This window comes from Gopherus flavomarginatus, chromosome 3, assembly GCF_025201925.1.
Source record: "Gopherus flavomarginatus isolate rGopFla2 chromosome 3, rGopFla2.mat.asm, whole genome shotgun sequence".
Classification (NCBI taxonomy): domain Eukaryota; kingdom Metazoa; phylum Chordata; order Testudines; family Testudinidae; genus Gopherus; species Gopherus flavomarginatus.
The window spans coordinates 269546090-269561929 of NC_066619.1; the positions used below are offsets into that span (position 1 = coordinate 269546090).

A 15840-nucleotide genomic window follows, 5' to 3' on the forward strand; every position below is an offset into this window, starting at 1 on the left:
CTGGTGTTAGACTTTCTGGGGCTGAGGCTGAAGCCAAAGCCTGAGCCCCACCACCTGGGGTTCCTTGGTAGGGGGGCAACGTGTGCTTCAGCCTTACCAGCGTTTTCACTGTTGCTCCTTTTCTGGAATACATCCACCTCCTTTATTTCTCCACATTTCATCCATCCAAGCTGTCTTTTCCACCTCAGCCATGTCACTCCACCAATCGCTTGCCTAGGCAACAGCTTCTGTTATCCCCACCACTCAGATGTAAGAATGAAAAGGGATGCAGCTTCAGCATATGGCTTTTTACAGAGTAAGTGGATTATTGTAAATGTCTGTTGAAAATAGTTTCTACTTTTCTATTTCAGCCACAACTCAGACTTCTGGAATCCTTTGTATAATTGTCATGGTCAACTGTCCTTTACAGAGAATGTTTCTCTGACAAGAGTGGAGTGGAAATCTGATTTTCTTGGCAATCCCTGGCTGGCAAAATACTTACATGAGTTTAGTCAATCAGCTTCAGTAAATACAGTTGAATGGATACTTGATTTGCTAGGATACTAGACTTCTAGACTGGAAGAGGTGGATGTGACGTTTTTGGGTCTGAAAATCTCTTTAACAAATGGCAGATGGACCAAGGGATAGTGCTATAAATGTGTGGGTGAATGTGTATACGAACATACGTGGAGATTGACTGTCCTCCCAGTCCTTCCAGCAGACGCTCCAAAAAAAAAGGCGGTGAGGAGGGAAGAGGAAGGCCTCTCCATAAAAACAGGGCCTTTCATCTAGGTCCTTATAAGGACCAGCCAGGTTTTTACTTATACTGCAATAGTGTTCAGAGGTCCCAGACAACATGTGCATTACCTTTTGTGTTAGGAGCTGCACACAGGAGGATGGGATCTGTGCCCAAAAGAACTTGCAGTATAAATACCTAATCGCATAGGGGAGGTCTGTCCGTGTGGGTCAGCTTATCTGTGCTGAGTCCTCTTTACTGTTTTGGCTCCACTTGGGTATATGGGTCCACCACTAGAGATCAACTTGCAGGATGTAACATCTGTACATTATCACTCAGTTTTTTGCATATATTTTAAAAAAAAAACTTTTTTTTTTTTTTTTTTTTGGTGGAAGTAGTATTTTAAGCTTTAGTCAGATGGAGGATAAATTGTATGAAAAATTCAAACAGGCTGCATATGAAATGGTAAAAGACCACGGCTGCACACTTCTTTCTCAAGATATCTTCAAACAGTAATTTTTATTAAGTATGTCTGCAAAAGAAAACTGATAGCAAAATGATTGTTTTAGAGAACAGAATTTTATAATTTAAATTTTGTTTAAATTTTGTTTAAATTTAAACATTTGTATAAAGTATATCCATTGTGCCAATGAAATTAGTGTACTTATGGAAGAATAAGAAATTAGTTTTTGTATCCGGAAAGTACTGTGTACATAGGCATTAAGTTTCAGGCATCAGTTACAAAGCAGGTAGTGTGGAGGAGGGAGGGCAGAGTTGTGGCTGCACGTTCAGCTTGCACATTGTTTAACCATTTAACCTATTACATATGCTAAACATAAATGAAGTTATGGTTTAATTGAATTGGAAATACAGACCACTTTGCTCAGCTGAATTTGTTTATATTTACTGGAGAAGTAGTTAAAAAACTTGGGAGAGTTGTGTCCTTAATTATATTACAAATACCTTCTGGGATTAAAACTGAAAATGCACATTCTTCAATACTTTATGCTGCTTCTATCCTGTACATTGCATTTCCCAAAGGGAATGAAAGGGGAGTCATTTCACTTTTTGGTTCCCATGCTCTAGCATTATGCTGTGATGTTTGGGATTACAAAAGGTACAGACAAATGTTTAAATCTAAACAAAACTCGCAGTCATGCAATAGTAAAAAACATAGTTCTGTTTTTACATTTATTAGCTTAAATTTCGGGCCTTGCAGTGTCGCTTTTTAAATACCTAGAAAGTGTTTTCCCTATTTCCTGAGTTAAAATTTTCTTTTTGAAAATTTTCTTAGTAATAAGCTACATATGTTTAGTCTTGATTGAGAGTAAGTTTGGGCCGCAGAATGGAGCTGTCTTGTCTATTGTGCACTGTATCTGTTTTGTGCACTTTCAAGATAGATGATACAGCAGAAAGCCTTTTTAAATGACACGTAAGCTTGTAGAGTTCACTTACATAACAAATCCTATATCCATTTGTTCTCACAATTTTTCTCTTGTTGGCTTTTCTGTTAAATATATTGCTGGGGTTGGGGGACACTTTAACGTGTGTGGTTAAAATAAACAAAAAAACCCTCTGGTGACAAAGTTTTGCATTGAACAAAAGGGCTGCCATATTGACTGAAGATACCAGGCTATGATCCTCTTTCTAGCAGTAGAAGCTAAATCTGGATACTTCGGAGGAGGATGTGTAAACTCTTTTATTGCATTAAATTGAATAGAACGATACAGTGGGAGGGAAAATCTCAGATTTGCCCTGAAGAATGAGGCTGACAAAACCACTAATGTACAATGTTAACTACTGTAGAAATAAACTAGTCTTAAAATGATTCCAGTGAAATTTTTAATCTCTGTCCATAAAGCCAAGTACCCTAAAATGCAGAGGTCTGACTGTACAGGACTGAAGGCGAAATAACAGATTTTTAAAACTTACAAAATCACTTAATAGCTTTCCTTGACAGACACAAGTCAAATATTATGGGAGCTTCCATGGTTAGAGGTATATAAAGCTCCTTTTTAGAGCCACACAAAGTCATGAAGTATCAAACCTTAAGCTGAACATTTTCCACCTGGCCTGAGGCCTTAAATGGGCAAATTTCACTTTTAGGGAGAGTAAGAAGAAAACAGCTTTCCAGGAAGGCTTATTTATGCAACCAGAACAGCTGTTTGAAGCTTTTGAGAATTGTGGAATGTTAGAATCATCCTTGGGAGAAGGGTCAGTGGGCAGAGTAGGTGAGATGGTCAAAGGTGCTTGGTAAATGCATTTTATTATACGTTACATAAGAATGACCATACTGGATCAGACCAATGGTCCATCTAGCTGAGTATCCTGTCTTCTGACAGGTCAGGGCCAGATGCTTCAGAGGAAATGAATAAAACTAAGCAGTTTGAGTTATCCATCCCCTGTCATCCAATTCCAGCTTCTGGCAGTCAGAGATTTAGGGATAACTAGAGCACAGGGTTATGTCCCTGACTACTTTGTGCTAATAGCCATTGATGGACCTATCCTCCATGAACTTATCTAAATCTTTTTTTAACCCAATTATACTTTTGGCCTTCAGAGCATCCCCTGACAAGTTCTACAGGTTGACTGTGTTATGTTTGTTAAACCTACTACAGTAAAAACTTTTTTTTAATCTGGTATGTTTTGGGAATGGGGGTTCTGGTAAGTGAAAAATTCCAGTTAACTAAGAGGGAGGGAGTTTGGATGTGGGGTTGGGGCATGGGAGGGTGTATGGGGCACGGGCTCTTGGAGTTTGGGTGTAGGAGGGGACTCGGGGCAGGGAGTTGGGGTGTGGGAGGGGGTTCGGGTTGCTGGATCTGGGAAGCACTCACCTCAGGCGGCTTCCAGCAAGCAGTGACCTGTTCTTGCTGTTCCTAGGCGGAGGCGCAGCTAGGCGGCTTTGCGCCCGCCCTGCCTGAGTGCTGGTCCCGCAGCTCCCATTGGCCGGACTATAAATCAGACTTTCTATGAAGATGATAAATGCCATTTATAGGGCTTTCCAGCTGGTACAGGGCTGGAGGACACAACTTTTACTGTACCTATTAATTTCATTGAGTGACCCCTGGTTTTGTTATGTAAAGGGATAAATAATACTTCCCTGTTCACTTTCTCAATACCATCCATGATTTTATAGGTCTCTCTCATTTCTAAGATGAACAGTCGCAGTCTTTTTAATCTCTCCTCATATGAAGACTGTTCAATGCTGCTAATAATTTTTGTTCACCTTCTCTGTACTTTTTCCAAATCTAATATATCCTTTTTTTGAGATGGGATGACAAGAACTGCATGAAGTATTCCAGGTGTGGACATGCCATGGATTTATTTAGTGGCATTATGATACTTTCTGTCTGATCTATCCTTTTCCTAATGGTTCCTAACATGGTTAGCTTTTTTGACTGCTGCTGCATATTGAGCAGACTTTTTTTCAAAGGACTATCCACATAACTGTTTCTTGAGTGGTAACAGCTAAGTTACACACTATAATTTTGTATGTATAGTTGAGATTGTTTTCCAATGTGCATTACTTTGCATTTATCAACATTGAATTTCATCTGCCACTTTGTTGCCCAGTTTTGTGAGATCCCTTTGTAATCTTCGCAGTCAGTTTGAGTCTATGCATATATATTTTCTCTTTATTTACTGTAACCATTGCTGCCTACTGAGTTGTCTACATAAATAGCTCCCTTTCTTAAACTCAGAACCAATAACAGTGTACAAGTAACTGAAATTATTCCTTCCAGTTTTTACTAGTTTGGCCTTGTGGATGCCAAACTTCACGAGTTGTTTTTGCTGGGACTTTTTGAAGATCTTTACAATCCATACTAGAGTAATAGATTCCAAGGCTAGAAAGGCCCATTGTGATTATCTAGCATGACCTCCTATATAACACAGGCCGTGGAACTTCCCCAAAATAATTCCTAGAGCAGATATTCTGGAAAGACATCTGATCTTGGTGGGGTTTTTTACAGGTGGTTTTTTTTTGTTTTTGTTTTTTTTACACTTAAAAACAAGAAATAAACCAATTTAAAAAAAAAATGTTAAAGTTTGCCACATCATTATTCATCCTTTTTCAGGTTGTTAATACAGAGAACACCAGCCTTAATACTCACCTCTGGGGTACCCCATTATTAACTTCTTTCCATGGTGAGAGTTTGGCTATTTATTCCTACTCTGTTGCTTGTCTTTTAACCAGTTTTAAACTATAACAGGACTTGTCACTCTGTAGTTAATAAGATTCCTTTTTAGTCTCTTGTGTGGGACTGTATTTAGAAACCTTTTGAAGGGCAAAATAATTTTTATCCACTTGTTTCTTGCTTCCCCCCCTCCCAAGCCCCTCTTTAACTTCTTAAAAGAATTTTAACAGGTTGGAGACGTGGATTATCCTTTATAAGGCTCAGCTAGCTTGCCCTCTGGTTTCACTTGGCACTTTCTATTCTAAATGTTAATTAAAACAAACTTTTCTGAAGAAAGAACATCTAGAAAAACTCTTTTTGAGGGATGGGATGTGCAGTGCAGCTGGTCTTAGTCTGTTCTCAAGTTTTCCTGTTCCCTCCCACCTTAGCCCCCCAGTTCCTCTCACCACTTGAGTGCAGTGAAGGGTCATTGGAGTGGCATAGCCAGCTGGGCTGCATCTTTGTACTCTCTGCTTCAGGTCCCTGAGCACTAGCCTCTCTGAAGAGTACAGTAAAACCTTCAGGGGGTTGGGGCACTATTATTCTGTCAGTATTTAATGTGTAGAACTTCTTATTCCTAATGAATTATGAGTTTCATGTCAGTTTTCCCCCAAGAATCTTTGTTTTGTGTCTTATTAGAGAGACTTAAATTGTTTGAAGTTACTTCATTCTCTTTAAATGGCACATGCTCATAAAAAGAGGGTTTGTTCAGATGAAATTAAATAAATCTGCTCCTTTGATGGCTTGTTCCTAAACTTAATTAGCTGTTATCTGATTCATGTAATTTTGAAGAATTATTTTTAATAGTTAAAATTAGCTAGTGGGTGTCTAGCCAAGTGCTTTTCAAAAAACACCAAAACATAGTAAGCAACTAAAATATTTCAGTAAACTGCCTAGAACTCTATTTTTCTTGAAATATGTGTATATGGAGAGACTTAACAGAGTGGATGAGTAGTCACTGCCCAAACTCCTTGAGTTCCAAACTAGTAAAGCTAATTCTAATAATGGTAAAAGCAATGTATGAAAGCCTTACTAGACCAGACTTTACAGCACAATATTAAAGGATATGGTGTAGTTATGCACCAGTTTAGTTCAGTAATACTATTTGCGAGAAACCTTCATTCAGATGTGGCGTAGAAATAACCTCCGAAAAGCTATTTCTCCAGGTTTTCTGCAGCTTATGTCAATAGCAGGCACATATGGAACTGGATTTATCCTCTTCAAATGCAGTTGTCTATATGCTGTAAGCAGAATTAAAAAAGTCTGAGGTTCATCTGGTTCAGTGTTCTCTCTGACAGTGGCCAGTACCATATGTTTCAGGTCAGGTTTTCTCAACGAGTGGTCACCTAAATGTACTTGTTGGGTTACATCAGTGGTTCTCAAACTTCTGTACTGGTGACCCCTTTCATATAGCAAGCCTCTGAGTGTGACCCCCTCCCCTATAAATTAAAACCACTTTTTTTATATATTTAACACCATTATAAATCCTGAAGGCAAAGCAGGGTTTGGGGTGGAGGCTGACAGATCGTGACCCCCTGAGGGGGCCCGACACCCAGTTTCAGAACCCCTGGGTTACATGATGTACTTATCTACTTACTAGATTAATGTGTATATATTATATCATAGGTAAAATATACTTAGTAAACCAGATTTTTTTTATACTAAAGCTATTTATTGGGTCATGATAGGCCATCAAGGTTTACAAAAGGATCCTGACCCCCAAAGATTGAGAACCACTGTTTCAGATGAAGATGCATGAACCCAGCAGTATGAAGATGTGGGATAGTCACACCTTGGTGGTGTCTCATATCCTGGTCTCTAATAGCTAGGTGTAAGTGCAGAATGACGCTTAATCTCTCTTCCAAAATTATCACTAATTATACCTTTGGATAGTCTTGATATCCATATAAATGTCCAATCTCTTTTGAATCTTGTTAATGACTTCCTATAGCAATTAGTTCCACAGTCGGACTCCTTGTTTATTTACATTTATTGGTTTTGAATTTGCCTGTTTAGTGCTATCGAAAGGAGGGTTGTGTCCCACCTTATAAAATAACTGGAAGGGGGTGATCCTCCTAGGAAGAATTGATATATTTGTGACAATGGCCTGAAGAAATAAAGAATAGAACTTTTAGTAAGCAATAATATATTGAGGAACACTTTAAAAATCTTCTGACTGTATTGAAATATTTCAGTTTCCATGTAAGACTCCTGTGCCAGTATAGGCAGTGGGTTTCACACCTCCTTTCCAGAAGGGGGAGATGGGTTAAAAAACAGACCAAGCTTCACTTGTGCACCTCTCCTGCATGAGGGGTTTGTTGGCTGCCTGCACTGCCTGGAAGCTAGCTTTCTGGATGCTCTTTGGTTTGGTTTAAAATGTATAATTTTCTCTCTCCCCTACCCCTCCATCCACTTGTAGGTTTTCCCTGTCTAACACAGAAGGCTTTGGGTGAGGCTTAATGGCATGGTTCTTAGGCACTGTCTTCTGATCTTACGCACTTTACTCCCTTTGAGTACAAAGGCCAGGTCAGAAAACACCAGCTCCTGTTGAGTACAGCAATATCGTGAACCTGTGTTTGGTGGTACAAGCTTTGTTCTCTTGCAGGCAGACTTGCCCATCCAGACTGTGGGAGGTAGGTAAGCAGTTGCCAATCTGTGTAGGATGTAATCTCTAATTTGAGTGTATTATTATTTATTATTTTTTATTTTTATTTTTGTGCTGCTTTTCTCCAGTTGTTGGAGTGGACCCTCTGTTGCTATTGCTTGCTGAAGATCTAGGATCAGACTTTCCTCTGCTACAGGAAATGGGTCTTGGCCTAGCAGTCTTTATAGGTTCTGGATTCCATGGCAACTTGGCTGAGTTTAGCTCTCAAAGGTGCATTTAATGTATTCTCTTCATCCCTTTTTTTTCTGAGCCAATGACCCCCTGAGTCTTAGTTCTTCAAATCTAGTGTAGCTGACCCACTGGATAACAGAGTATTTTTTAGAGCAATTGATATATCTTCTTCTATTGTAGACTACTTCTGAAGTCATTCACATGCTTTGGGCTTCTCCAGTCTTGATATTGTCTGAAAACTAAAATCCGTATTTCTCACTTCATACAAACAAAATGTCTCTTCAAATATTTATAAATATTTTTTTCTCCTCACTCCCCTTCTAATGTATAGCATACCTAGCTGAACACTGCATAGAAACTTAAAATTCTGTGGCATGTTGTGGAAAGCATTCTGTGGAGAATTTGTGAAGCTTTTTGTAGCTTAAGTCACTGATTCTCTTAACTGAAGACACTTGGAACGTAAATGTTTTGTTAGGTGCCTTGTATTTTTTGGTTCAGTTCCTAGTTTTTGACATTAAGGTTATGCTTACTATCTTTGTATAATTTTTTTATACAATGTTTGTGCAAGCCAGGGAAACAGTAACTGCTGCTTAAGTAGGATTTGCTAGCTAGATGTTAAACAGTATATCTGGTCAGCACAAATAGAGCCTACAAACCTTATTTTTAACTATGGATAGGACATCAGTTCTGTCCCACTGCTTTCTGAAATCATCTTCTGGCTCGTAAAAGGAGAATAACATTAAAAAAAAAAGACTTTCCCATATTAAGTAAGGATCCCAGTAGTACTTTCTAGACCTGGTGGTTCATGAGAATCAAGCCCCTGGTATAGCAGTAATACTTCTGGCATTTTGGCCCCAGGGCTAAATACTGGAAATGTACTAATCCAGTAATATTATTATAGTAGTAGTAATAAAGGTTTCATTAGAAAACGACAGTTAGGGATTGAAAACTACATAGATCTGGAACTTCTGTAGTCAGTCTTAGACTTGAACCAAAAAGCCCTACTGATCCAAGGAATTGCCTCTTTTTTTTGGTTGGGTTTTTTTGTTTTTGTGTCATGAATACCCCAGGGCTAAACTTAAACTACTTTGGAATTTTAATCCTGCCAGGTCATGAGCTTTTAGAGTTTATAAAAACATATTTTGGTTACCATCTTGATATCTTTCTTTCACTGAAATTCTGATATGAATTTGGAAGCTGCTGTCTTTGAAGAGAAGGTGCTAGCATATAATGGCTTCTCTGTGATAACTGGTTTGGAATACCACTTTTCTGATGGCATAAAACATACATTTATAACTTTAGCAATTTAATAACAGATGGGCTTCTTACATGGCAGTAGGAGTAAAGCAAGACTGGGGGGCTGTGGGGAGAGAGCAGGTAAGTGAAAGCAGCATAGTAATCTGAGATGTTCTGCTTGGTGCATTACTTGTTGATGTGTCCAGGCAGCCTACAGATACGCAATCAAGGATCTGTTGTTGGAGTCTGCTGCCCAAGTCTAGGCTGGGGGACAGGTTGTTCAACAACTACAAGGCTTGGGGAAACAATAACCACAGACAAATGCGTTCTGAGAGCTGTGGGATTAGGATATGCCATCCAGTTCCTAAACCATCTCCTCCCTTGCCCCATCCCTTTTTGAGGGGTACTTCACATATGTTACTGCTTCTTCAGCAGATTTAAGACTCAGGTTTGGGAATCATAGAAAATGTTGCCCTTCATCATTTGGGGAAAGGGATTCTATTCCCATTACTTCCTGATTCGCAAGTTCAAGGTACAGGGTCAGATCTATTCTCGACCTTTAAAGTCTCAACATTATATCAAATATGAAATTCTACATGGAAACCCTAATTCTAATTCTTCCTGTATTGGATCACAATGACTTGCTTGCTGCCCATGATCATCAAGAACCCTACTTTCATGTAGCAGTTGTGTGAAGCCCTAGGAAGTTTCTGAGATTTGTTGACCCACCACTACATTATCTATACACAGTACTCCCTTTGGTCTGCCCTTAACCTTGTGTGTGTCTACCAAATGCATGACTGTAACAGCAGCCTATGTCAGGAAAACAGGGATTCACATCTTCCCTTATCTGAATGATTGGCTAGTGAGGGGCAAGTCCAAAGACCAAGTTCACATCAAGTCTGGTTCATACTATGTCTCTGATTGGCTGAGGCTGATTTTGAACAAAGGGAAATCCACATTAATTACAAAACAAGAAAATGAATTTCATTGGGGCCCTACTAGAGTGTGAGGGCCTTTCTCTCGCACAAGTTGTTTCAGACAATTTGCTGTCTATGTCCGTGTCTCAGATCTTCACCTCTCAACCACTGTTTGGGTATGCTTGACATTGCTAGCCTAAATGGCTTCATGTACTTATGTAGTTCAACATTGAATATCAGGGTTGAAAGGGACCTCAGGAGATCATCTAGTCCAACCCCCTGCTCAAAGCAGGGCAAATCCCCAGACAGTGGTGGTGTGTTTGGTGTTTTTTTTTTTTTTTTTTAAAACCACAGTTCCCTAATTGTCCCGCTCAAGGATTTGAATTTACAACCCTGGATTTAGCAGGCCAATGCTCAGACTACTGAGTTATCCCTCCTCCTCCCGTGTGAGATTGTGCTTCCATACTCTGCAAGGATGGCTGAAATTGATATGTTTCCCAAATTATTAATTTTTGAATAGCCTAGTCGGAGTACCTTCAGCAGTTTTGGAGTCCCTAGAGTGGTGGGCAGATCAGAACAATGTATAGAAGTGTGTATCCTTTGCTTATCCTCCACCAGCCAGAACTATAATTACCGATGGCTTAACAGTAGGTTGGGGACCACATCTATAGACTTCAAAAGCACAAAATTCGAAACAGATATGAGGAAATAGGTTGTGCTTTTTTATAGTGTAACTAATAGTAACCAGTGGAACTCGCTGCCACAAGATATTGAGTCTGATTTTGGTAGGATTTAAAAAAGTATCTGTTTTGGTAGATGGTCTATCAGTATAAATTGAGACCATCTACAGTAATGTTTTAGGGGAATTTTTTTTTCTTTTAGAAGAGAAACACACATACTTAATGCCATTAACTACTAACTGACAAGGTTAAGAAGAAACTAATCCATCGGTAGCTTGGACAATTAATTTTTTTCTAAGGCATTAGCATCCTGACTCAGTAGCCAGTATCAGAAATGGCAAAGCAGACTGGGATTAGAACGCTGTGCTGCAGTAGTTTGCCTAGCAAAGGGCAAGGGGTCTGAATTGGAAGGGGGAAGGAAAAATTGTTGAAGCTTCGGTTTGGTGGAATGAACCGCTCTAATCTATGAATGATATAAAGAACTGTGGATGCCTATGTATGAGAACATGTCAGTTAACATACAGGTTACCTCAAAATAGTTACCTTTATAAGAAAACTTCAGATTTTTAGCAGTGGTCTGAGTGCTGTCGTAGCCACACTGAGCTGTCTACTGCAATCTCTCACTCTGTGATTACCTAGTGCTGAAAGCTGGGATTTCCCAACAGGAATGGCAGGAGCTGAAATCTAGTAGAAAGTTAAACGAATTAGTCCAACTAATGTAATTTATCATCTTTATAGTACATACTCTATCTTCCACAGCTTTGGTAAATTTAGTAACTTCTCACAGGTAACTGTACTGAACATATGTCTCTCTCTCTCCTTTTTTTATTTTTATTTTTTAATAGGTTCACTTTAAATTTCACAGTAGGATCAGTTTTGGTTGAAGGAGTGTGTGATGGGTGCGGGTGAGAAGGAGGGAAGATACAAACTAGACCTATATCTATGCTTATGGTTCAGTCTTCGTAATGACAGTATATATGAAGGAAAATATAAACAGTGTAAATTGCCCAGTAGCAGAAAATTGCCTTAATGAGTCTCTACTAAAAAAAAGTAACTTGCCCATCTTTGTGACTATCTGGAACTAATAAAGGTGACAACTCCTGGATGACTTGTTGTTTAATCTGAGTTTGAAATAGTGTGCCATGCTATTTCAAGAGTTCTTTTTCTGGATTTAAATCATGGTCTGGAATGTCCAATTGATTAAAAATTAGTATCCAATAGCCTTATCCCCTCCACTTACTTTGCATAATAAGATGTATTAATTGAACTAAGGTTTTAGTTTCTACAATATGATGCAAAGAAAAATCTTTAGTATCTAGTCTTGTTTTAGCTGGTACTTTCTGTATCCACTATGTAAATGTTTCTTTGTATATCATCAGTCACTTTTTTCCTCTGCTAGTTTGATTGGTTTTGCCTACCTGTCCTTTCTAAGCAGGTGATTTTGTAAGTTTTTGCACGATTCTACTTAAAGAAGAAAAGGGAAAGGAGGTGAAATGAAACTGCAGCTGAAAAGCTTAGCAGGAGTTGGTGGCTGCTCTCCTGGAGTAATTATCCTATGATAGTTTTTTTAATCTGAAAGTCTTTGCATTAATCATAGATTAGGATTGGAAGGGACTTAGGAGGTCATCTAGTTCAGCCCCCTGCTCAAAGCAGGACCAATCCCCAAATGGCCCCCTCAGGGATGGAACTCACAACCCTTGCTTTAGCAGGCCAATGCTCAAACCACTGAGCTATCTGTCCCTGCTAAAATATGTCAAAATGAAATATTTTTTAATAACATGCTCATCTGAATTGATGGAAGCATAGTAAATGGCAAAACCCAACTTAAGATAAAAATACTGCTGCTTTCTAGACTTTTGAGTCAGATTCCTTTTCTTGGTTATGCTTGCTTACTTCCAGTGAAGTCAGTCAGGTTGCCTGTGCATAACAGCAGAATTTGGCCATGTGCGTGCATCTATAGATAAGAGCATCAGAATATGAAAGCAGCCTTAAATTGTGTTGTATGGTATGGCAGATACTTTACTTCGGTTTAAAAAAACACCACCACACCCTTCTTAGTGATGAGTGCATCAGTGCTCTGTAGGAGTTTTTCAATTTCTGATTCAGAGATTTGATTGGATTTCAGGAGAGGCACTGGCAAATGTTTTGAGACTTGGGTGCTTATAAAGGATGACAGCATTGTGCTTTTAGCTTGCATTTCTGTAGAAACAGACCAATGAAGCTGCACAGCTCCTAGGAAGCATTCAAGTGTTTGTCTTAGCCTAAACAATACCTACTTCATGGCAACTAAAATCAGAGTGGAGCGAAGGGCAGGAAGAGTGACAGCAGCGTATTTATATTATCCCAACAATTTTACTGTTTCCAAAGAAATCTGCTGTTATGTCGGGCTATAATATGAAATTATATTCTCAGGATTACTTCTAGGTGACAGGTTTAAAGATAATCAGGCAGTATTGTATGGGTAATACCTAGGTTTTAAATGGTTTTAACTTAAGTCAAGTACCCAAATAACCTCTGGCTTACTGTTAGCAGTTATTCAAGAAAACTATTAGTATATGTGGAAAATACTGGACATATTTAAAATATAAATACAATATATTGAAGTATGTTTGTAATATAAATTTACAAAATAATCACTTATTTTCCAATATTCCTTAAATTAATCTGTTTTTATCACAAATTGTGTGCAGTGTTGTTGCTGTGTCGGTCGGTTAGAGACAAAGTAGGTGAGGTATTGTCTTTTATTGGATCAACTTCTATGGATGAGAGAGACGAGCTTACACAGAGCTCTTCTTCAGGTCTGGGAATGTACTCAGAATGTCACCGCTAAATACAAAATGGAACAGATTGCTTACCATACATGGTTAACACACATTTCAATAAAAGACATTACCTCACCCACCTTGTCTCCTTTAAAAAAAAATATTTGAATTTGTGATAAAGTATCCTATTGAATGCAAACAAAACTTGTTGATGGTTTGGTGCCTCTTTTAATTTGGTGAGTCTCTTCCTGTTTGGCCATTCCCAATATTGCAAAACAATTCTGAAGAGTAAACAGTCTTTGGTTACTTTACATTTGACTTGCATCTCTGAATATGTGCTTGGGTATAAATAGCTCTCTGTTCCAGTTTTGTATAAATGCAAGTGAAGCATCTCTTCCTGATGCTTCACAAAGCACATGGTTTAAAGTGAATCGGTCTGACTTATTAATCGTTTTTATTTGGTACTATAAATTTACATGATGTGTTTACAAAGGCAGTATGTGTCCCTACACTGAAAAGCTGACAGTCTGAAATAAGTAAGCTAAGATATGGGACAACAGTTCACTGAAGGATGGGTGTAGAGAAATTATTGCTGAGACAAAGGTAGAAGTGAGTTTGGAAGCCTAGATGGGGGCAAGGGAAAAGATGGAAAACCAAAAAAGAAGAGAGATTTACATCATTGCATGGAGAAGTGCAAGGAACAAGAGGAGAGTTTAGAGCAAATGAGCAAAGATGATGGGGGTGGCTTTGGTAAGACTGTTCTTGATGTAAGTAGGTAGCTAATGATCTTCAAAGAAGAGGCATGATGAAAGAGAAGTTAGTTTCTGGGCATTGGTGATAGTAGGGATAGCAAAAATAAAGGTAGGTAAGGGACGACCAGGACACAGCATATACAGCGGTGAGCTTACTGTTGGTTTCTCTTTATTGCTAACCAAGGAAATGTTCTCTTCAATTTAAAATGTGTATTTGAATGTACATTTACCTTTCCAGTCAGCTTTCTGTTTTACAACTCTAAGATCCAATTTTAGCTGAAGATCAGTAATTATAATTTATAAATATACATTTTTATAAGCATTATTGGTCTCTATACATCTACCTAGAAATACAGAGAAGCAGAAAATATATTAAAAAAAAACAAAACCCCTCTATCCCGTTCTGTTCATACATATAAAAATCTTTCAGCTAGATCTGCCAGAAGGGCATATTTGGGAAACATAATATCCATTATGTTGAATAGCCTGAATATCTTTCCTGTTTTACGACACAAGATTCTACATTTGTTTGTCCTTCCTCTTATATAAACTTGCTTTTTTACACACCTGTCACTAATTTTGCTTTAGTGATTTTTTTATGATAAAAAGGAGTCTATCGATAGAGCGTAATGGTTGTTATATAGAATGTCTTGCGGGAAGGGAGAAAAATAAGGGCTGACAAGCAAAATTACTGAGATGTGACTTCCGCCTTTATGGTGGTAATTGTCAGCGATCAGTATAACGCAGTAGGAGCCATACTTGGTGAAATGAGATCTGTAATCTGTGAGGCAAGGGAAAAAAAATGCAAGAAAAATTTGGGGGTACTAACATCTTTGGCTATATGTGAAAGGTCCTTAAATATAAATCCAGTTATTGTAAAGAATTTAGTGGGTTCAAAGCTGACTTTTTTTTTTTTCCCCCTTCCTTCCCTCCAAGTTTACAGAAAAGCAGACATGATACGCTGAAGGCCTTTGGATATAAACTCTGGCAGTAAGATGGAAGCATAAATCTTGAGATTTAGAACAGAACCAGAAATGGCTCACGAATAGTGAAACAGGATACAGAGGAGCCTCCAACGCTTCCCAGTGTGAGCAGTGGCAAAGGGACAACTACCATGGTAACACTAATAACAGAAAAGCTGCAGAACCAGAGCTTGGATGATCTGACCTGTAAAACGTACAATATTCACCTGGTAAGGACATGCTAAACTACCATGTAAGCTTGTTGAAGTAGCAGGTAATAAAGAAGCAGCATTCATAAAATACACACCAAAGCCAAGAATGGAAAATTAAATTAAATTATGGATTTAATTGTGGGTGAGAGTTCCTAAATGTGGGAGGGAAGTGAAGGAAGGGTCTTGTGGAAAAAGAATATGTAGTCGTGTAGCTGAAGACTGTATCATAATGCATATGTGCAAGGGAGCCAAATTGAGGTTGCACAGGCAGCCGTAATTCTGTTTCCTAACATTCAAGTGCTTGACTTTGCCACCTTAAAGTTCTCTTAGTGCATATGTTTTGTGTGTAACTTGCTTGACATTAGAGGGAAGCAAGGATGGTAAGTGTTGCATTGTAGATCAGGAGAATCTTATTTTTAAATTTCTGTAAAAATTTGCCACTTAAATTTTGTTTGCCTCATGTATTCAGAGAACTTTCTCAAGTAATTTGAATACTAGTTAGAAGGCATGGTTATGTGCTTATGGGGGCCTTGAGAAGATATGATGAAATGCTAGAATGCTTTGTCTGCAAAGATAATGCATGATTTTCT

General features: G+C 38.5%; 2 protein-coding genes across 4 annotated transcripts in view; both read left to right on the forward strand.

Moving 5' to 3' along the window:
* The window catches only part of TMEM129 (transmembrane protein 129, E3 ubiquitin ligase), a 415719-nt gene that overhangs the window by 129470 nt on the left and 270409 nt on the right, over positions 1–15840 (forward strand). The window lies entirely within an intron of this gene.
* Positions 1–15840, forward strand: part of FAM53A (family with sequence similarity 53 member A) — a 97563-nt gene that overhangs the window by 12932 nt on the left and 68791 nt on the right. For 2 of the 3 annotated variants that reach the window (XM_050947814.1, XM_050947815.1), the window contains exon 2: positions 15013–15268. In XM_050947814.1, the coding sequence (XP_050803771.1) occupies positions 15191–15268 (78 nt within the window). In that variant the 5' untranslated portion in view covers positions 15013–15190. Of the gene's footprint in view, positions 1–15012; positions 15269–15840 lie in introns of those variants that run through there. The other variant, XM_050947816.1, reaches the window with a different exon arrangement.